Source organism: Salvelinus fontinalis, chromosome 9 (assembly GCF_029448725.1).
Source record: "Salvelinus fontinalis isolate EN_2023a chromosome 9, ASM2944872v1, whole genome shotgun sequence".
Classification (NCBI taxonomy): Eukaryota; Metazoa; Chordata; class Actinopteri; order Salmoniformes; family Salmonidae; genus Salvelinus; species Salvelinus fontinalis.
The window spans coordinates 35,595,985-35,619,703 of record NC_074673.1 but is presented as its reverse complement, the minus strand read 5'-3'; the positions used below and the strand labels follow the sequence as shown (position 1 = coordinate 35,619,703).

The 23,719-nt window shown below is 42.6% G+C and overlaps 1 protein-coding gene across 1 annotated transcript in view; it reads left to right on the top strand.

The window, feature by feature from the left end:
• The window catches only part of igf1ra (insulin-like growth factor 1a receptor), a 125,328-nt gene extending 107,758 nt beyond the window's left edge, over window positions 1-17,570 (top strand). The window contains exons 11-21 of the mRNA XM_055934204.1: window positions 602-873; window positions 1,022-1,164; window positions 1,253-1,418; window positions 1,572-1,674; window positions 1,885-1,955; window positions 2,058-2,287; window positions 2,988-3,092; window positions 6,528-6,687; window positions 6,937-7,066; window positions 8,347-8,481; window positions 14,631-17,570. Of these exons, the coding sequence (XP_055790179.1) occupies window positions 602-873; window positions 1,022-1,164; window positions 1,253-1,418; window positions 1,572-1,674; window positions 1,885-1,955; window positions 2,058-2,287; window positions 2,988-3,092; window positions 6,528-6,687; window positions 6,937-7,066; window positions 8,347-8,481; window positions 14,631-15,165 (2,050 nt within the window). The 3' untranslated portion in view covers window positions 15,166-17,570. The remainder of the gene's footprint in view (window positions 1-601; window positions 874-1,021; window positions 1,165-1,252; window positions 1,419-1,571; window positions 1,675-1,884; window positions 1,956-2,057; window positions 2,288-2,987; window positions 3,093-6,527; window positions 6,688-6,936; window positions 7,067-8,346; window positions 8,482-14,630) is intronic.
• Window positions 17,571-23,719: the final 6,149 nt, after the last annotated feature.

Sequence of the window (23,719 nt, the reverse complement as noted above, 5' to 3'; positions counted from 1 at the left end):
AAATGTCTGAAAATGTCTGTTGCATTTATATTTTTGTTCAGTATTTAAATGGTGAGCCAATATGTTTACAGCACTTTTATTTCCATGACTGATAAACACGTGTTTGCTCATGGCTCTTTCTTGTCACTCTGCAACAGACATGGTAAGCAATATGTTTGGAACATCGAACCGCAATATAATCACAGTATCGAATCACAATACATATAGAATCCTGGGAATTGTGAGAATTGCAATACAATCGCATCGGCACCTAAGTATCGTGATAATATCATATTGTGAGGTCCCTGGCAATTCCCAGCCCTAGTGTGCTGTCTGTAACCGGTGTTCCAGAGTATATTACTGCATGGTTGGCTGACTTCGTATTCCCCTTCCTCCTCTTTAACTGTGCCTCTGCTCCCTTCCAGAGAAGCTGAAAGCCCACACATCTGCTCTCCTCCTCCTCCTCCTCCTCCTCCTCCTCCTCCTCCTCCTCCTCCTCCTCCTCCTCCTCCTCAACCTCTGTCTTTTATCCTTTGTCTTTCTTTGCCACGTTTGTGCCTTTTGTGCTGCAGTCAGTCAGTGGGTCTCTCTCACATTTTTTTGGGCCCCCTTTGTTCCTCAGACCCCCAGATCGGCGACGTAGGGATCTATTTGGGGTGGCTAACAGCACCCTGGCACGGGGTGGCAACACCACAGGCCTGGAGGGTAATAGGACAGAAGCAGAGCCCCCTGAGAGGGAGTTCCCCTTCATGGAGGACCGGAGCAAGACAGAGTTTATCGAGATCCCCAACCTGCAGCCCTTCACAGTGTACCGCATCGACATCCATGCATGCAACCAGGAGGTCCGTCGCTGCAGCGCTGGAGCCTTCGTCTTCTCCAGGACGAAACCTGCAGGTGAGGCAGTCACACACAGTCGCTAGAAAAAGGCTTCAACAACAGCAGCCATCTGCATAGATTATTGTTCTAGACTCACTATGCCTTTTTGGACATGGCTAATGAGTAGGAAGCCATCTGATATCCAGTGTCTGTCTCTGTCCATCAGACAAAGCGGATGACATGCCAGGCAGCGTGATCCAGGAGAGGGATGAGAAGGTGGAGGGGTCGGTGCTGCTGAGGTGGCCGGAGCCTGTCAACCCCAATGGCCTCATCCTGATGTATGAGATCAAGTTCCGCCAGGGCACCGAGGTGAGTCTGCATGGACCAGAGGCCTATGGGAGCTCTGCAGGGCCTCAACCCTCAGGTTGACACTGTCTGTGTGTGTGTTTTCTTCCAGCCTGAGAAACACGAGTGTGTGTCACGCCAGCACTACCGTGTTCACAAAGGAACTCGTCTGACCAACCTGGGCTATGGGAACTACTCTGCCCGCGTGCGTGCCACCTCCCTGGCAGGAAACGGGTCCTGGACTGAGCCAGTGTCCTTCTACGTGCCCCCACCCAAACGTATGGAGAACACATGCATTTCCACATAAATTACCCTCTTCAAAGGAGGTTTTATATAGATGATTTTCATGCCCAGAAATTATTTTGATGTGAACATCTTCCTTTTCTCACTGGTCAGATTTGAATAGTTGTTCTGTTTTCATCTGGTTGCAGGGGACTATGACAACGCATTCTATCTGGTCATCATCATCCCCATCATCGTGATAATTCTCATCGCCAGCCTCATCACTGTACTCTTCTTTATCAACAAAAAGAGGTAAGAGAAGCTGAATGTTCACTAGAACAAATAATAAAACATTTGACTAATGCAATCTTAATCCGTTTAATGGTATAATAGTGCTATTGTGATAATTTCCTGCCATAGTCAGTTCATAAGATCGTAGGCTTTTCTGCTGAATGAACAACCCCATTTATCTTTTGCCAAATCTGCCTCCCCTGGCTCACACAGATGTGTTTGTGTCCACAGGAACAGTGACAGGCTGGGGAATGGTGTCCTCTATGCTTCTGTTAACCCTGAGTACTTCAGTGCTGCTGAGAGTAAGAACCCTCTGAAGACCTACTGTCATTTTAATGATGAGATCGTGTCAATGTCTCCTTAGATGATGGCTGTCTCTGACTGTCCTCTCCTCCTGTGTTCAGTGTATGTTCCAGACGAGTGGGAGGTGGCCAGGGAGAAAATCACCATGCACAAGGAGTTGGGCCAGGGTTCCTTCGGCATGGTGTATGAGGGCCTGGCTAAGGGCGTGGTTAAGGACGAGCCTGAGACCCGCGTGGCCATCAAGACAGTCAACGAGTCAGCCAGCATGAGGGAGAGGATCGAGTTCCTCAATGAGGCCTCTGTCATGAAGGAGTTCAACTGTCACCACGTGGTGAGAGAGTCCAAAACACCAGTTAACATCAGGGATATTGGCTCAGAAACATTCGCTTTTAAATGATAAGGTATTGCCTCAATTTCAAAGGTTAAAAGTTAGAAACAAAAGAAAGAGATCCATCAGCTTGGGAGTTATAAGTCACCCCTTCTGATGCATAGGGTCAGAGACACCTAGCTGGCTGTTGAGGTCAGAGGTCAAAGCCAGGGTACACTACCCAAGGAGATGCAGTATAATTCCAGTATAACCTGAGGCCAGCTGTAACTGTGAGATCTGAGACCTCTAAGCTCTATCACAGCCAAATCCTCATTAATTCAGCTAAACGGAAGTGTTAAAGATTTCCCCCCTGGAAAGACTATGTTACAATCTTTTAGCATGTCTGGATGTTTAAAAGTCAAACATTTAATTATTAAGCTCAATTTGAATAATTTAGAGGCAAAGAGGAGTTTTTTTCTTGCTTTCTTCAAAGCTCCTCAGTAGCTTTAGTTAAGAGGAGCCAGAGTAGTTTCAAAAGCAAGAACATTCCACATCACTTCAGTCAGTTCGATTAATAACACTTAGAAATAATGTTTCTTGCCCAATAATAGCACAGAGATAATGTTTATTGCCCAAAAGCTTCATAAGAAATACTACATCAATGAGAATTGTTTGTAATAATTTCCTCTGATGCCATATCTGTTCTGTGTTCTAATTGGTGTAGGTGCGTCTGCTGGGCGTGGTCTCTCAGGGCCAGCCCACCTTGGTGATAATGGAGCTGATGACCCGTGGAGACCTGAAGAGCCACCTGCGATCACTCCGGAAAGAGGTACGTACATTACCCCTCCTGCTCTTTCTCACATAGTCTCTCGCAGAACTCAAGTCTGTGGCCTTGTCCTGAATCTGTCTTGCCTACTACTTACCAAAACGGCATACTGTGTGTACTATTCATACTACATTCTATTTAGAACATACTGTTGTGTAAAAATTTAAGCAACAAATATCAGCATACTAGACTCACTCATACTGAGAATGCGTTATCTAATGCGCATTGCGTTGTTTCCTGCCATTCGTCCATTTTGAGCGTCTCACCTTATGTCACTATTAGCTGATTATCAGCTGCTGTCAAACACACGTGGATTTGAAAATACGACTCTCTACCTGTATAATGTGCAGTGAATTATTCTAAATGAAAAGCCCAAATGAGTTTGACATCCTGGCATTTAAAGCATACTTATTTTTCAAAATTTCACATACAATATGTAACGACTCTCCTCTTCGTCTGATGATGAGGAATAGAAATCATCGGACCATAGTAATTTAATTAAATAAACTGAACACTGAATGACAAAAAACAACAAAGAGAGTGAACGACACGAAACAGTCCTGTAAGGTGAAAAAATACAAAACAGGAAACAACTACCCACAAACACAGGTGGGAACAGGCTACCTAAGTATGGTTCTCAATCAGAGACAACGATTGACAGCTGCCTCTGATTGGGAACCATACCAGGCCAAACAGATAGAAAAGGACAACATAGAACAAAACATAGAATGCCCACCCCAACTCACGCCCTGACCAAACCAAAATAGAGACATAAAAAGGATCTCTAAGGTCAGGGCGTGACAGTACCCCCCCCCCCCCCCCCCCCAAAGGTGCGGACTCCGGACGCAAAACCTAAACCTATAGTGGAGGGTCTGGGTGGGCATATATCCTCCGCGACGGCTCTGGGGCGGGACGTGGACCCCACTCCACCTTAGTCTTGGCCCACTTAGGTGGCGTCTCTGGAGCGGAGACCCTTGCCGCCGACCCCGGAATGGGGACCCTCGCAGCGGGCCCCGGACAGGAGGGCGACTCTGGCAGCTCCGGACAGGAGGGTGACTCTGGCAGCTCCGGACAGGAGGGAGACTCTGGCAGCTCCGGACAGGAGGGAGACTCTGGCAGCTCCGGACAGGAGGGAGACTCAGGCAGCTCCGGACAGGAGGGAGACTCTGGCTGCTCCGGACAGGAGGGAGACTCTGGCTGCTCCGGACAGGAGGGAGACTCTGGCTGCTCCGGACAGGAGGGAGACTCTGGCTGCTCCGGACAGGAGGGAGACTCTGGCTGCTCCGGACAGGAGGGAGACTCTGGCTGCTCCGGACAGGAGGGAGACTCTGGCTGCTCCGGACAGGAGGGAGACACTGGCTGCTCCGGACAGGAGGGCGACTCTGGCAGCTCCGGACTGAAGCCCGTCGCTGGAGGCTCCGGACTAGAGGGCGTCGCTGGAGGCTCCGGACAAGAGGGCGTCGCTGAAGGCTCCGGACTAGAGGGCGTCGCTGGAGGCTCCGGACTGACGGCCTTCGTTGGAGGCCTCGTGCCATAACTCCTCACTGGAGGCTTCGTGCCATGGATCATCACTGGAGGCTTCGTGCCATGGATCATCACTGGAGGCTTCGTGCCTAGGATCATCACTGGAAGCTTCGTGCCATGGATCATCACTGGAGGCTTCGTGCCTAGGATCATCACTGGAGGCTTCGTGCCATGAATCATCACTGGAGGCTTCGCGCCATGGATCATCACTGGAGTGGAGAGACACACAGGAGGCCTGGATCTGGGAGCAGGCACAGGACTCACCAGGCTGGGGAGACATGCAGGAGGGTTAGGGCTTAAGACAGGCACAGGACTCATCAGGCTGGGGAGACATGCAGGAGGCCTTGTCCTTGGCCGAGGCACCGGATGCACTGGGCCGTGGAGGCGCACTGGAGGTCTCGAGCAACGAGCCTGCACAACCCGTCATGGCTCGATGCCCACTCTAGCCCGGCCGATGCGAGGAGCTGCGATGTAGCGCACCGGGCTATGAACATGTACTGGAGACACCGTGCGCTCCACCGCATAACACGGTGCCTGACCAGTACGACGCTCCACCCGGTAAGCACGGGGAGTTGGCTCAAGTCTCCCCTGCCAATCTCCCCGTGTGCCCCCTCCCAAATTCTGGGGCTGCCTCTCGTGCACCTCGCCTCGAGCCAACTCCTCGTAGCGTCACCGCTCCGCTTTGGCTGCCTCCAGCTCCTCTTTAGGACGGCGATACTCTCCCGGCTGTGCCCAGGGTCCCTTGGCATCCAAAATTTCCTCCCATGTCCAGGAGTCCATCAATTGCTGCTCCTTCCTACCACGCTGCTTGGTCCTTTGGTGGTGGGTGTTCTGTAACGACTCTCCTCTTCGTCTGATGATGAGGAATAGGAATCATCGGACCAACACGCAGCGTGGTAAGTGTTCATAGTCATTTAATTAAATAAACTGAACACTGAATGACAAAAAAACAACAAAGAGTGTGAACGACACGAAACAGTCCTGTAAGGTGAAAAAACACAAAACAGGAAACAACTACCCACAAACACAGGTGGGAACAGGCTACCTAAGTATGGTTCTCAATCAGAGACAACGATTGACAGCTGCCTCTGATTGGGAACCATACCAGGCCAAACACATAGAACAAAACAAATAGAACCAAACAAATAGAACAAAACATAGAATGCCCACCCCAACTCACGCCCTGACCAAACCAAAATAGAGACATAAAAAGGATCTCTAAGGTCAGGGCGTGACACTATAAAACATATTTTCACATTCCCAGAATGCCTACAATTTACAATGTAAGTACAGGTTTTTGGACACGACCATTGTGTCAGTGCATTAATATGACACACGCACACACAGTCTTATATACCTAACCTTGTGGGGACACACAATTCAATCCCATTCAAAATCTTATTTTCCCTAACCCCAACCCTAACCTGTACTCTTACCCTAACCTTAACCCTAACCTTAACCCAAAAACCTAACTTTAACCCTAAACCTAACCTTAGCTCATAATCCTGACCCTAAAACTAACCCTCGCTCCTAACCCTAACCCTTAACGTAATTCTAACTCTAACCTTAACCCCAAACCCCCTAGAAATACCATTTGACCTTGTGGGGACTAACAAATTGTCCCCAGTTTGTCAATTTTTTTGTTTGTTTACTATTGTTGTCAACACACACACACACACACACACACACACACACACACACACACACACACACACACACACACACACACACACACACACGAAAGCCATGGAGGGGGAGATATATCCACACCTCTTTCAGTTGGTCTCTCCCATTGTGTGGTGTGCCCTGGACTCCAGGCCAGGCCATGGTTCAGTGCTGCAGACAGGGAGAGGGAGGTTGGAGGGAGAAACTGAATGGCCTGCTTGTGCTCAGGTCTGTGCCTCTCTGCCACAGAACACGTCCAGCCAGGTTCTGCCCCCGCTGAAGAAGATGATCCAGATGGCAGGAGAGATTGCGGACGGCATGGCATACCTCAACGCCAACAAGTTTGTCCACAGAGACCTGGCTGCCAGGAACTGCATGGTGGCGGAGGACTTCACCGTCAAGATCGGAGGTGAGTGCCTCAAAATACAGTGGTACTCATAATCCCCGCTGTAAGTTTAACGCTAAACTCCCTCTGCTGTACTCCAAAGTAAGTATTTTGAGATCACTGAGTGCTTGAGTGGGAGGAATAGCTCGTAAATCTAAATGGACAGAAGAGAAGGAGAGGTGAGGTGATGGATAAGGCCTCATGTGCCTCCTCTTCTCACATTAGTGGGATATTTAGTGGCCATTTAAACCTCTCTTCTCCTCTTCTTCTCAGACTTTGGCATGACGCGAGACATCTACGAGACGGATTACTATCGGAAAGGAGGAAAGGGCCTTCTGCCGGTCCGCTGGATGTCCCCAGAGTCGCTGAAAGATGGCGTGTTCACCACAAATTCTGATGTCTGGTACGAGCTCCCCGCTGTCCTCCCTGACTCATACACACGCAGAGTTAGGAGGCCTGCGCAGAACAACAAGTGTACTCTGTATGTGTTCTAGAAAATTGCATGCCCTAGCTTGGGAAAAAACGGCAGATCAATTCACACACACACAGCCCATGTTCTAACCCACTGGGAACAGACGTCAATTCAACGTCTAATCTGTGTTGGTTCAACGTAATTCCATTGAAACGACGTGGAAACAACATTGATTCAACCAGGGTGTGCTCAGTGGGAAGGAAGTTTGGAGGTTATCTGGATGCCATTATAGTTAGTAGATACAGTAAGTCTGGCAGTGAAAAATAGTTATTGTTTAGTCATGTACCTTTGTGCTTTCAGGACCATGGAGTGAGTTTAGAACAGCAGATCAAGGCTCCGCCCAGTTCTCTGTCTGGAATGGGCTGCATTAGAGAAATATAGCTGTTTACTAGCTCCTTAGTTTTTGTTTCCCAATCGAAAGTGTCCCACGGGTCTGTCCCTACAAGCACACTTAAACTCCTCCAGATGTTTTCAAATTATGGGTTAGAGTGCCAACAGAAACCCACCTCCACATCCCACTCCCTATCTTCCTCTTTGAAGTCAGGCAGATGAAAAGGAGCATTGTGGGAACCCATTCTGGGCTCTTATGAGATTTACCAGTAGGTGTCTTTATCTAAAAAAGTCTCTTAATGTGGTTTTGTCTTTCAACACTCTCCTGTTTCAGCCAATTAGATACAAGTCAGTGTTGTAATAGGCTTTTTTTAAAGAGTGTTGAGAGCCGTCTTAGATCTCTAGCCAGTGGCCTTGGAGAGCTAACAAATAATAATTGGCAACGATGCACTCTTTGTTTTCTTGTGTCAAGCTTAGGTTTTGGTTTTCTGTTGCAGTTCCTTAGTGGTCTCTGGGTAGTATACTGTCTCATGTTATTAATGAACAACACATGGATAAGGCAAGATGACACAAACATTTACATATGGCAGACATAATGCAGTCTATGTCCTTTTTTGATTAATATATGGAACATGAATTTATGAATAAACTTTTCTTCTGTTCTTTGCACCATCTGCTTTATACTGTGAGGGAGCATTCTTACTCAACCTTGTACTATGCAGCGCCATCATTGTAAAGAGCTTCCAGAGACTAGTTACATGCCCTGCTGGGCCCTGTGTATGGATGTTTTAGCCTGTATTACCCTGCATGGTTCTACCACAGTTATGCAGCAGCTGATGTGTTGTCTAATAAGCCTGTATCCTCTCGGTCGTCCCCTGCAGGTCGTTTGGGGTGGTGTTGTGGGAGATTGCCACCTTGTCTGAGCAGCCGTACCAGGGCATGTCCAACGAGCAGGTGCTGCGTTTCGTCATGGAGGGAGGACTCCTGGACAAGCCTGACAACTGCCCTGACATGCTGTGAGTCCCATGCTCTTTCTCTCAATGTCAATCTCACTCTTGGGCTGGGTCAGGGTTAGGATAATTTCTCAATGACATTATTAGCCACTCCTTCAAGATGTTATGTTTTTCCTATTTCCTGTTCCACTGTTATGCTTATTCTTTAGGTGCATTTTCAGATATTATTGTCCTTTAGTACCAGCTCACTGTCATTGTTTCCTAGCTAAATCTAAAGATTTACCTCTTGCGACTATTGCCTCTGCTGCTTCTCTTTAGAGGTGAGGGGCCAAATGTGCATACTATATCATGAGATCTGTATGCCAGTGGGGAGCTAAGCGAAGGCCTGACTGGTGACATTTACGTCACGGTTTAAATGGAGCTCATTGACATCATGGCCCCCATGCTCAGCTGGCGGGACAGGAGCTCCCGCCTCAGCAGTAAGCCGAGGCCCATAGAAGGGATGCCACGGCCTGTGTGTGAAATATTTCCCTCATTCCCCATTAGTGAGGGTACGAGGCAACAGATCAGTCTGCTCATCAGCCCTATCCTGTAATAGAGAGAGCGAGAGAGAGAGACATACCGACAGAGCCTGAATTTCTAGACTCATTAAGAAATGTCTGTCTGGAAAGTGGGAGAGAACAGCCTCCTTAGCTCAGGTGGCTCTTCTGCGTATATGCATTTCTCCTCTCTGCCTCTGATCTCAATGTGAAGGCATTCCCTTTTTTCCTCCACTCTCCATGGCTGACCTCACCTTACAGAGAGGTGAGAGAGGGGCGAGTGTTATGCAGACACAAAACTCAGGTTTCTATGGCAGCCTCACAGTGGTGTCCTGATTGCAGGAGTGTGTGGGTTGTGTTACAGAGGGGCGGGAGGGTGAGGGTTAGGGGGATGGTTTATATGGGAAAAGCTGCTGCTCATTACTACTGTAGTGAGTTAGTGAAGAGTTACATTATAGAGGCCTGTAGAGCCAGTAGGGTTGCAGAGGTGAACATTGCTGTAATCAGAGTCTGGGGAGAGAGTGGTATTTGGTATTTTATTAGGATCCCCATTAGCTGTTGCAAAAGCAGCAGCTACTCTTCCTGGGGTCCACACAAAACATGAAACATGACATAATACAGAACATTAATAGACAAGAACAGCTCAAGGACAGAACTACATCAATACATAAAAAAAAAATATATAGAAAAGGCACACGTAGCCTACATATCAATACACACACACAAACTATCTGGGTCAAATAGGGGAGAGGCGCTGTGCCGTGAGGTGTTGCTTTATATGTTTTTTTAAACCAGGTTTGCTGTTCACTTCCATGAGATAGAATGAAGTTCCATGCAGTAATGGCTCTATATATAATACTGTACGCTTTCATGAATTTGTTCTGGATTTGGGGACTGTTTTGAGTGGTGATATTGGGGAACATGTTACTGGTCTACAGCTGAAGATTCCTGGTTACGTTAAGGGTCTGGCATAGCATAGGTTGCTCTCTCTAGCTCTACTCTGGCCAGCTTTGTTTTGGTTATTTATAATGTTGTGAACGATGCAACGTTTACATATCATGATGTGAGTGAAATCTGCTAAAAGGTCCTGGAATGTGTTTGTGTGTGATGAGGAGCTGAGTGCTGACAAGCAGAGAGGATATACTGCAGTGTATTCACATCAACGAGTGTTACACACAGCGACAGATGGCTCAGGAAGAATTTGCAGCAGGCCAACGCCAAGCAGACAGGTTACTCTGGAGCGTGGGCTCAGCTCCAAGCATTACAGCCATTTTCATGGGAGGTCTTGGAGCCGGGGTTTAGTTTAGCCATCTGAAAGACAACTTTAAGAGACTAACTGAGAGGGTGAAAAACAACCCATGGCTGGTTAAAACATAGTTTGAAGTTAAGCGCCTGCTTAACTACCCAGAATGCTTTGGTGCAGAGAGGCTAGAATACCCAGCTGTACAGGCTGTTGTGAGATCAGACAGAAGAGAGGTGGCTGCTGGGAGATAGAGGGAGATGACTGAGGTGTTTATGAAGGTATTCTGAGGCTTTAGAAGGTATTCTTAGATTGTTTGTGTATAATTTAAGATGTGGTGTGTGGGGGAGCACCGCACCCAACTGTAATGATTCTCCTTTTATTATGTTGTTTTGACGTTTTCTGTGTTCTGTCGCTGGCCTTCCACAGCATGTTCATTTATGATTTACTGTCTACACTATATATACAAAAGTATGTGGACATGCCTTCAAATTAGTGGATTTGGCTATTTCAGTCACACCCATTGCTGACAGGTGTATAGGATCGAGCACACAGCCATGTAATCTCCATCGACAAACATTGGCAGTAGAATGGCCTTCTACTGCTCAGTGACTTTCATCGTGGCACCGTCATAGGATGCCACCTTTCCAACAAGTCAGTTCATCAAATTTCTGCGCTGCTAGAGCTGCCCTGGTCAACTGTAAGTGCTGTTATTGTGAAGTGGAAGCATCCAGGAGCAACAACGGCTCAGCTGCGAAGTGGTAGGCAACAAGCTCAAAGAACGGTACCGCCGAGTCCTGAAGCACATATAGCGTAAAAATCGTCTGTCCTCAGTTGCAACACTCACGACCAAGTTCCAAACTGCCTCTGGAAGCAACTTCAGCACAATAACTGTTCGTCGGGAGCTTCATTAAATGGGTTACCATTGCCGAGCAGCCGCACACAAGCCTAAGATCATGATTATTACTGAAACAGGACCCAAGTGGTATATATAAAGATCCAGTCCAATTAAAAAATTGGAGACCTCTTACACTTCAGTGTTGTGATGCAAAAATCCTAGCAAAATGCTTGGCGCATAGAATAAAAAAAGTTTTGTCAGATATTATTCATCCTAATCAGACAGGTTTTTTACATGGACGATACATTGGAGATAATATAAGGCAAGTACTGGAAACAATAGAACACTATGAGATATCGGGGACACCAGGCCTGGTTTTCATAGCTGATTTTGAAAAGGCTTTTGATAAAGTACGACTGGAGTTTATATATAAATGCCTAGAATATTTCAATTTTGGGGAATCTCTTATAAAATGGGTTAAAATTATGTATAGTAACCCTAGGTGTAAAATAGTAAATAATGGCTACATCTCAGAAAGTTTTAAACTATCTAGAGGAGTAAAACAAGGTTGTCCACTATCGGCATATCTATTTATTATTGCCATCGAAATGTTAGCTGTTAAAATTAGATCAAACATTAATATTAAAGGATTAGAAATCCATGGCTTAAAAACTAAGGTGTCATTGTACGCTGATGATTCATGTTTTCTTTTAAAACCACAACTAGAGTCTCTCCAGGGCCTCATAGAGGATCTAGATACCTTTGCTATCCTCTCTGGATTAAAACCAAATTATGATAAATGTACCATATTACGTATTGGATCACTAAAAAATACACATTTTATATTGCCATGTAGTTTACCAATTAAATGGTCTGACGGAGATGTGGACATACTCGGTATAAAAATCCCAAAAGAAAGAAATGATCTCACTCCAATAAATTTTTATAGAAAGTTAGCAAAAATAGATAAGATCTTGCTACCATGGAAAGGAAAATACCTGTCTATTTGTGGAAAAATCACCCTAATTAACTCTTTAGTCATATCACAGTTTACCTATTTGCTTATGGTTTTGCCTACACCTAGTGACCTGTTTTTTAAATTATATGAACAAAAAATATTCAATTTTATTTGGAACGGCAAGCCAGATAAAATTAAAAGGGCCTATTTATATAACGAATATGAATTCGGAGGGCAGAAATTATTAAATATTAAAGCATTAGACCTCTCACTAAAGGCATCGGTCATACAAAAGTTATACTTAAATCCAAACTGGTTCTCTAGTAAACTGGTACGAATGTCTCATCCTATGTTCAAGAAGGGCCTTTTTCCCTTTATTCAGATTACACCTGCTCATTTTCGGTTGTTTGAAAAGGAAATGATCTCCAAAATATCCTTATTCTTTAAACAAGCCTTAGAAAGTTGGTTGCAATTTCAGTTTAATCCACCTGAAAGGACGGAACAAATAGTACAACAAATATTGTTGTTAAATTCAAATATAATAATTGATAAAAAAACTGTATTTATCGAAGAAATGTTTAAAAAAGGTATAATTTTTGTGAATGATATCATAAATAGGACTGGTGGAGTTATGTCACACATGCAGCTAACACAGACATATGGAAAAGTCTGCTCTACCCAAAATTACAACCAATTAATTGCAGCATTACCACAAAAATGGAAGAGGCAAGTAGAAGGGGAAAAAAGTAAGGAACTTGTATGTCGGCCCTGTATTAAAGAACAAAAATGGTTAAAGAAAAGTGTGATAAATAAAAACATATACCAATTTAATTTAAGGACCAAAAAACTAACAGCTGTGCCATACAAATTGAAAAATAGTTGGGAAGAGATTTTCGATGTACCCATTCCATGGCACATGGTTTATGAATTGATACGCAAAACAACGCCGGATTCAAAACTTCGAATTTTTCAAAATAAATTACTGTACAAAATTCTTGCAACTAATAGAATGTTATATATATGGGGTATACAATCTTCCCAGCTCTGCAGATTCTGTTGTGAGGAGGCAGAGTCATTAGATCATTTATTTTGGTATTGTCCATATGTAGCTCGTTTTTGGTCACAGGTCCAGGAATGGCTGAAGAATTGCAACATTTGCCTAAAACTAACGCTACAGATAGCAATACTGGGGGATTTGAAAAGCCATAGTCAATCAATCAATAATATAATAATTATTTTGGCAAAGATGTTTATTTTTAATTTACAATCTGTAGAAGCTATGAGAATAGGAAGGTTCAGGTCTTTTGTGAAGCATCACAGTACAGTTGAGAAATGTATGGCAAATAGAAATCCGAAATGGATGATGTTGGAAGATAGATGGGAGGGGTTGGGTGGAGCTGAAGGGTGGGACTAATAACAAGATAAACAATATAGGGCATACGGGATCTGTGAAATGTGTATAGGTGCGGAGCTTTTGTGAAATAGCACAGTTACAAGTGGAAATAAAATTGGATGGACAACAGAAATAGAGGAAGGACTAAGAACAAATAAGAGAGAACTATTGTAAAGTGGACTGTGTCTGTAAGATAGGTATAAGATGTAGAAATTGAAGGTAAAAGCAGAAGTGTTTATAAGTTTACTCCAATTGGGGGATTGGTGGTAGGGTCGCGGGGAATAATAATAAAGGCATATTCTTTAAAAAAGTATGTATGTCTATATAGGTATGTGTATGTATATATGTGTATATGTATGCATACGTGTATGGATATATATATTTACCCAAAAAAATATGGGGGAATGGAAATGATGCAGACAATTACATTGGAAGCAACATTCTTTCCGCAATACTAAGCTGATCCACCCCTAAAAAAAAAAGATTAAAAAAAAAAGAAAAAAAAAGATCATGATTCGCAATGCCAAGCGTCTGCTGGAGTGGTGTAAAGTTTGCCGCCATTGGTCTCTGAAGCAGTGGAAATGCCTTCTCTGCAGTGATGAATTACTCTTCACCATCTGGCAGTCCGATGGACAAATCTTTGTTTGGCGGATGCCAGGAGAATGTTACCTGCCCAAATGCATAGTGCCAACAGTAACGTTTGGTGGAGGAGGAATAATGGTCTGTGGCTGTTTTCCATGGTTCGGGCTTGGCCCCTTAGTTCCAGTGAAGGGAAATCTTAACGCTACAGCATAAAATGACATTCTAGACAATTTTGTGCTTCCAACTATGTGGCCACGGTTTGGCGAAGTCCCGTTCCTATTTCAGCATGACAATGCCCCCATGCACAAAGCAATGTCCATACAGAAATGGTTTGTCGAGATCGGTGTGGAAGAACTTGACTGTCATGCACAGAGCCTTGACCTCAACTCCATCGAACACCTTTGGGATGCAGGTGTCCACATACTTTTGGACATATAGTGTAGTTGTACATATTCTACAGTATATTATGATGGTACATTCAAACTGAGATACTATGTATAGTTTGCAGTGGTTGTTTGTATAGAAAGTTCTGGAAGTTGTTTGGTTCAGTGAGTATCAGAAACATTTTCATGGGCTCTATAATATTGGTGTACTCTGCCACCTTCTGGTGAGAAGATGTAATGATATATGTATAATTGAGATTGTCTGTGTGTTGCCCTTAGGTTTGAACTGATGCGGATGTGCTGGCAGTACAACCCCAAGATGCGTCCCTCCTTCCTGGAGATCATCAACAGCCTCAAGGAGGAGCTGGAGCCTCCGTTCAGTGAGATGAGCTTCTTTTTCAGCAAGGAGAACAAGCCCCCGGACACTGAGGAGCTGGACATGGAGGTGGAGAACATGGAGAATGTGCCACTGGACCCTGCACCCAGCAGACCCCCCACTGCCGTCCCTCAGCCCTCCCAGGGACCTATGGGGGCCACACGGGGCTCAGCGCCCCCTCCCCCCCAGCAGTTATCTCAAATACAAGGCCCTTCTAGTACCCTGATGGGACCTGGCTCCCCCTCCACCTCAGCCCCTGCTGCCTCTGCCTCGGCCTCCCCAAGCCTGGCTTTGGACAAGCATTCAGCACAGGGATCGGCCAACGGGCCAGTGGTAGTGCTACGGCCCAACTTTGAGGACACGCAGAACTACGCTCACATGAACGGGGGGCGCAAGAACGAGCGGGCGCTGCCACTGCCCCAGTCTTCAGCCTGCTGATCCCTAGCCCCCCTCCTCTCCCCTCAGCCAGATCACCCCTCTCCGCCTCCTCTTCTCAGACAGGGTAACATAAACTTCTCCTCCGCTTTAGTTCTAATGGGGGGGATGGATGAGTGAGTAACTGACAGACATTATAATACTCTACTGCAGTAGGAGTCTTTTCTTAAAAAATAAAAATATTAACAAGATTTATGATTGAATACCGAGACTGAGAAACAGTACAGAAACCTGTTAAAGCATTTGGAGCATGGTGGCTCAAACCGAACTACAACACTGGGGAGCTCTGGTGTTTCCTTCTTGTAGAGTATTTGTTACTTTTTTTAAATCCTTAAAGAAAGACAAACATACAGACTTATTAATATTCCCTGACTGACAGGTATTGTAAGTGAGAGACAATAACTTATTTTAAGCATATCTGCCAGCAGATCCGACAGAAGAGCACTTTTTGTTGATTTCAGAGAGAAGGTTGTATATATCTGATTGTGTATTTCTATACAAACACATGATTCTCTTGACAGTAAGATATAGCTCCTCTTCCACACTTCTTTCCATCAATATACTTCTCCTCCCATATTTCAGACATTGATGTGTTCTGGACTAGGCTCATTGGTTTTCCTGTCAATATTCCGGGGTAGGAGGGAATGTTTCAGGAGTGGGTAGATAGGATAGAGGGGCTATTGTAAATCTGCCATAAGTTTTGCCAAATCAAAGTTAGCAATTTTCTCCCTCCTGCTCTTCATTTCTCTCTTTGATTGGACATGGAGAGAAACACAATCAAGCATCCTAAAACTCCCACATTGCTGTTCCTTTTCTTTTTCTACTTCACAATTACAATCAAATTGTAAAAGGAATTTGCCTGTTTTCTTTTCTGGGGTTTTTCGGGTTCACATCAGAGCCGTTATTTGGAGTCCTATTTTATTGTATGTGTCATCTGAGAGATGAAAACACCAACATCACCAACAGAGACAGTGAACAAAAAAGGACTTGGCGCCAAAATTACAACACATACAGAGACAAACCTGAAGTGGAAGGTATTGGATCAGTTCTGATACAAGGAGAACTAAAGGACTTAACAGAACTCCACGTTGTGAGCATACATAAGTCTGCTAAAGGCATTGTACACAGCAGGTATTTTTTAGACTAGTCATTAGTCTCTCTGTACAATTCAAACATTTATATAAAGGTCTTACAGTTGTATGTTAGACCTTAGGATCATTTTCACACACACATCATTGGTTTGTCACTTTTATAACTTTTATACGGTTCAGATGTTCTCTTCTATGTCTGTACAGAATAAAGCTGCTATTTTTTTCTTTTTCTTTTTTGGATGTTATATATATATATATAAAGAAATCCTTCAGGTTGACTATTTTATGATCTCCACTACAGTCCATTTCTTATGCTTCATACTTCTAGCAAAAACAATATTTAAAAAAAGGACCTTTCTCTCTTCTTTACCCCAGAACAGGTTGTCTCTATCACAACATATTGTCCATTGCCTTTTATTTTTTATGAACATGTTTTTCTTTGCATTCTTTTTTGTAGATTTCTATATAATTATCATTATTATTATTATTATTATTAGTTCGAATGGACAACGTAGCTCCGTGTGCGAGTGTGTACGTTTGGCACCCTTTTTGTACCAGTTGTCTAGTACCTAGTTATTGCCCCCTAGGTGCAACTTAATCTCAGGTCGAAGTACATGTTTTGCTTTCTCCATACATTCTCATTACTGTCCTCTGCTTGTTTCACCTCTCTGTCGAGTCCAATAGTGCTCTCTCCCCTCCAGCCCCACACTGAAATGTGCAGTATACCTGCCTCCCCAGTGCCTCCTTTTGAAGTCAGGATTAGTTACACAGGATCTTCTTTTTTCTACTGGATCTGGTGTTTTAACCCATCCATTTTCCTGCCTCTCAATTGATAGGGCTAATTGGGTTGTCTTGTTTGCCTTAATGATCCCAACCACTCGCCATCCTCTCAAAGAAAGCTCATCCATAATCAAAGTTCTCTTTTTGTGTCTTAGATTTCAAGTGCAGCATTACTGCTTATTCTCCTTTATCATCCATTTAATTTGTGTTGTCATACTCAGTCTCTTATGATCAAAGTGAAAACAGTTTCTATTGTTTGTCTCCTTAAACATGGCACCTGTAAACCAAATAAGAATGGGTTAAAGTCCAGGGAAGTGGTCACATTTCAATGTCATGAATTGAATAGGTCTTACTGGGGGTGTCAGTATGAAAGGTGTTTTTGAAGGATTTCTCCTCATCTTTTGAAAAAGTTTCCAGCTTTGAAGTTATTCTCTGTAGGATTGTTATTTTTTTAATTTATTTTCCTTTTGTGATATCAGTTTAAATCACTGTATAAATGCCCCTTCATTCATTATAAAGTTGGAATTTTGATATGTACTTTCTTTGGTGTCATGGCTGAGGGACATTCTTTTTCTTCCCTTCAAGTATATATCTACCTCACTCTTTTTAAGTGTGTATGAAAAGAAAAGTACGTCTCACCTTTTCTCATTAGTCTGTATAAGGTTATAACATTATTAACAAAACACACCACACACAAACCCGGTTGGTGTAGAGATGGGATTGCGCTAGGGTGGCTCTAATTTTATATCTGGTCCCATGCTTAAAAAGTTCTGTATCAAATACATGTCAAATCAAATTTGATTTGTCACATGTGCCGAATACAACCTTACCGTGAAAATGCTTACTTACAAGCCCTTAACCAACAATGCAGTTCAAGAAATAGAGTTAAGAAAAGATTTGCTAAATAAACTAAAGTTTAAAAAAATCGAATCAAAAAGTAATACAAGAAAATTACATAACAACAACGAGGATTATATACAGGGGGTACCGAGTCAATGTGCGGGGGTACAGTTTAGTCGAGGTAATTTGTAAAGTGACTATGCATAGATAATAAACAGCGAGTAGCAGCAGTGTAAAAACCAACAGGGAGGGGGGGGGGGGGGGGTCAATATAAATAGTCCGGGTGGCCATTTCATTAATTGTTCAGCAGTCTTATGGCTTGGGGGTAGAAGCCTTTTGGTCCTAAGGTACCGCTTGGTACCGCCTGGTGCCGTGTCGGACTTGGGTGAACAGTCTGACTTGGGTGACTGGAGTCCTTGACAATTTTTTGAGCCTTCCTCTGGCACCGCCTAATATATAGATCCTGGATGTCAGGAAGCTTAGCCCCGGTGATGTACTGAGCCGTACGCACTACCCTCTGTAGCGCCTTATGGTCAGATGCCGAGCAGTTGCCATACCAGGCGGTGATGCAACCAGTCAGGATGCTCTCGATGGTGCAGCTGTAGAACTTTTTGAAGATCTGGGGACCCATGCCAAATCTTTTCAGTCTCCTGAGGGGGAAAAGGTGTTGTCGTGCCCTCTTAAAATGTTGTGCTGGTCCAAAGATTTTAAATGGAAAACAAAGTATGTTTGTAGTTTGAAAGAATGAGGAATATAATGTATGTGGTACAGGTTATATTATGGCTCTGATTTAATAAAAGAGGTTGACTGGCATGTACTGTATTGCACAGGAAATGGCTCTATTCCCACCCTCATGGTTCGAGCACTAACATGCTAACCGGGTTACCTAATAATGCTAACTTAGAACAACATTAAATTACTATTGTGATGGGAAGCATTTGTCGAAGGCTACATGAGGTACACTATGTATTGGTAGAGAGCACGACACAGCCACCTCAGACATCCCATCTCCACTCCTCTGTAAATGATTTCACAACTAGAAATGTTCTGATCATACAGCTGGTAAAAAGGGTGAAGCTGAATGGTATCTTCTTTTTTTCTATTGTATCATGAATTTAGGTCAATTTAAAGCAAATAAATACATTGCAGTTAAGCAACATGTGGGTAAAGAAAAATGGGAACATTGCATTAAGACATTTTGCAATGTAATATATATTGGGAAACCAGGTAGATCAGAGGATGTTTGGCTTTAGCCTGAATTCTGGACATCTAAACCACTACTGACATTGAAACAACTCCTATAGAATGTTTGCCAACACTGGCTTCTGGTTTCAGCTTAAACATTTCTTCATGTAAAAATGTTAATTGATAATATCCTATGTACGGTGATGTAAAGTAAGGATTTCCCCTGAAGTATAAATGACGGCACTTATTTCTTTGAAACCCTCCTAGTGAAGACAACATACTCATATACTCCTAGACTCAACTGCCCCACAAGTCCTCAAAGTTAGTGCTACAACTACAAACAGAGCTTTGTCGTTTATGTTGCTGGGAGCAGTTGAGTGTAGAAATCACCAGCATTAGAGATATACTAGGTCAATATGGAGTAATTGTGTTATATGAAGGCATATGGTTAGGACATCACATACTCTGTCCTGTGAGGGATGTCTCAAAGCAGACTAACTGTATAAAAACATCTCCAGCCATCTGCTGCTGCTCCACCTCCTCATGCATCTGTCAGACAGGACACTGTGGTTTCCTCTGTACTCCTTCATCATCTAATCTCTCCATCTTATCCACCTGCCCCTAATGACTAACTTTTCTAAATAACACCTACAAAGCTCCCACATTCAAATAATGCAGTTATCTTTTTTTGTATCCTGTTAAGATTTTTGAAACCATTCCAATTGGCTTGGAATAGATTTATCAGATTTTTCTACTGTCCCTTCATCGTAATCTTCTTCATCATCATCCTCATTGTGATTATTCATAAGACTGCACCCTCTTTCTCTATTCTACTGCTGCTGATAATAACACTGCTTCAAAGACTGTATCAATCCGTGGGTGTAAATCCTCTAAGACTGTGCCAATATCAATGGAAGTGTGGTTGGGATGGCAGCGTTGGATTTAGACCTCAAATTCTCATTAAATGTATTTTTCAATAGATTAAGGGTCATTGAAAGGGGAAGATACAATTTTGTAGAGCAAAAGACAAGTGGAGCTGAGGGCATATTAGAGTTTATACTAGTTACGGAACAATATTTAATTTTTGCGGTAGTGGGATGGAGAAAGGTTTTTGGTTCACAGTTCAACATAGCCCGGAAGGCTAAAGTGTTCTACAGTATATTCTGAAGTTATTATTTTTGAGGAAGAAATCCATTGGGGGGGAAATGAGTGCAGCAAAAAAGACTTGGTTGGATGAATGGCACATTTCCAGAAACAAATGGCTTTATACTGTATATATGCTACCAGATTTTAAAGAAAGAATCTAGGTCACCTTTTTAATGCTAGAATCCTTAGTTGAAACAAAAACAAAATAGTCAATCCAACTCTTTTTTTGGTAAAAAGCTGAGGGATGGGCCTGGAGAAATGTCACCACTCTCAAATATATAGACAGGGCTATGGATGCAAGGACTGACCATCCATGATATCAAAATGTAAATTTTAACCATATTTTGAGGCTACAGTATACAGTGTTTGTTTACATTTATGTTGTTTACAAACATTGGAGCAAAAAAAGCTTATATTTGGGGTTCTGATCGGGTATGACAGTGGAATTAAGCACCTGAGGTATTTATAAGTTATATTCTTCAAGAATCAATGGGTATATATCAATAATTCATAAGTCCAAAAATGTATGTAGCAACTAATGATTCTAGTTTTAACAAGAGCCTTGTGCTTCTGTTGTTGAGTACAGTATAATGGATGGGAGTGTTTCACAATTAGATTTAGTGTTTCAAGTGTTGGTGTCTGTAATGATAAAAGATACAGATCTGTGACATTTATTTCTTCTTATTTTCAGTTATCAAAATGGGTTAAAGGGTTGTCCTGTTGTGAAGTGAATATCTGTTTTGATGGAACGCTGCCAGAGTTGTTTAGTTACCAGAAGGTTACAGACCTATTATACCCATAACTCAACCAAACACATGGACATAAATAGTACAGGCATGTCCAGTAGATTACGGGTAGTCATGGCAGAGAGTAAATAACATGACTAGAGTTTTAAGAAGAGTTGTTTACAGTAGATAAATAGTTGCTTTTTGCATTGCCAGTTTGCATGGAGATAAATGGAGATCAAATTGACTGAAACGGTTGCATTTCAATTCTCATTAATATTCATTTAATTGTGTTTTCTTCCGAATGTTTTATATGTAAACTTCAGGTTTATATGAGATGCATCAGTGCAATCAAATCGCAATAATGAGCTTGAGGTTTATCAGTATAATTTTTCAGGCACTGTTGTTCTGCTTGGCATTCTGACAACTTCAAAATGGGCCTTGATCTACTGAGAATATTTTACTTGTTTTTTATTTTCTTTACTTTCACAAAATCTGAATCGCTGTGTCATTTCAATGATTGGCAAATAGATTTGGTTAAACAGCTTGGCTAGACTGTCTTCTTGCAAGTTCTGTGTCTGAGGCCTCCTGGTTTTTTCATGCGTATAGTTGAGCTGGTGTATTTTTGACATGCCATTCTCTTAATGTGTATCTATGAGAATTTCTTGTATTTTCTTTTTTTCTTAAATTTTGAATAAAAAAGTGAATGAGAAAGATGACTTGTTGCGATGACTTATTACTTATGAATTATAAATGATACACATCTCAACATACCTGACTGTATAATTGTATATTTAGCAGAATTACTTTCTGTTGATCAAATCAAAAATCAAATAAAATGTATTTGTCACATGCGCCAAATACAACAGGTGTAGACCTTACAGTGAAATGCCTACTTACAAGCCCTTAACCAACAATGCTTTAAGAAGTTAAGAAAAAAAAGTGTTAAGTAAAAATAAAAGTAACAAAAAAATTAACAGCAGCAGTAAAATAATAAGTGAGGCTATATACTGATACAGTATGAATAGTAAGAAAAAGGGGGCCATCATCTAACACACAGTTCCCAGCCTGTGCTCACCTTGACTGGGCCTTCAGGAGTCTTGAAGACAGTTATCATGTGTCTTTACTATTAATGTACAATATATCTGAGATATATAGATCCCTACTTCCCTGCATCCCCAGAGTAGATGACATCCAGACCCATCCTTGGAGAGGGACTTCATGTCTATGATGGAGTTCAGTCTATCTCATCTTCCTTCAATGCAGCAATGGTTGACAGGACAGAAGCCACACACATCTCTATCTCTGTAGCCATTGTTCTTCCCTGTCTGCTCCAGAGAGATACCCCTAGAACCCAGGGCTATACCAAGATGTATGGCAAACTTTGAAGCAAGCCCAAAAAAATGTGACTGTTCAGATTTGGGTATTAAAATCTTGGTTTTGAGGTTACAAGTGTTGTGCGTGTTATTTCTGAGTGTTGATTCTAGTGGGGTTAACACCAATAGGATTGAAATTGAAGCTACCTGCAGTGAATAAATGAAGTGTTATTTGAATCACAGTGGAATCAACATTGCTTGGTGTTGTTGTCACTTGACTATGTTTAGTTAATTTATATGTGGGAGGGGCTTCAACATATTTCCCAGCATGCTTTATTGCAGGTTGATTTTTAGAATAGTATGCTTTAATATCTATGGTTCTGCATGCACATTGATTGATTGATTGATATAAGAAAAATAACTTAAATGTTTCTAAACTAATCCAATATGTAAGTGGTTGGACTTATTGCACATGTTACTGAGATGATTGTTCTAGTTTAGATGGTTTCGGCAAATTGCATTCTGAATGCAGATTATGGGTGATGAAAAGTTCAAATTGTTGACTATCCTCCATATGGCTGGATTCCAATAGGAATGACAAATTACTTCACATCCAGCATATTGTGACTCGCATGTCTGATATGGCCCATGAGCCAGAATCTTCAGACCACAATGTTGGAGGAAAACTTGGCCACAATTAAATGCCTTATATAATGTATGATAATGAAGGGTTTACTTTTAATTCAAACACATTTACTTAGGCAGTCACTTAGTGAAGGCTACAGGACTGAAAATTAATTAATGAAACATTCATGTGTCTGTCACTAACACAGTCATGGGTAGTCAGTTCTAACGTTCATTAGAAAGGCACCCTGGCAAATATGTAAATAAGGCTTTACACTCTACAGTGTTAAAACAACACTTGAATAATACTGTAACACTACATATGTTATTCCCTAACACTGAGAAAATGTTACAACATCAGCTCTAATAAAGTGTTAATTTAAGTCGGAATTTGTAACACCCACTGTGTTGGGAACTCAACACTCTGGGGGTGTTCTTTATCACACTTTGAAAAGTGTTAGTTTAACGCTATTTCAGTGGGGCAGATATCATTTCTAAGAAAGTGTTCAATGTAACACCGTGGGTCTTACAATTCTGATCTAACGTGCTGTGTAGGCGCTACCTACCAACAAGGATTTACTAAATAATACCAAAAAGCTCCCAACCCTGATCAAAATAAAACAAAACTGTCGTCGAAAGGTGAACACCAGAGGGGTGGGTATAATTTGTGGAACGTTCCAACAGGAATCTGTTCCAAAAACTTCGTAAATGACAAGATTGTCAACAAACAACGCATACAAAGTTGTATAGCGGCAGAATGAGATACCAGGTAGGGAGTGGGCTATTTAATTCAGTTTTTCACTCACCACGTTTATTCCGGAAAATGTCTGTCCTCACTCTGGTAGCCTAT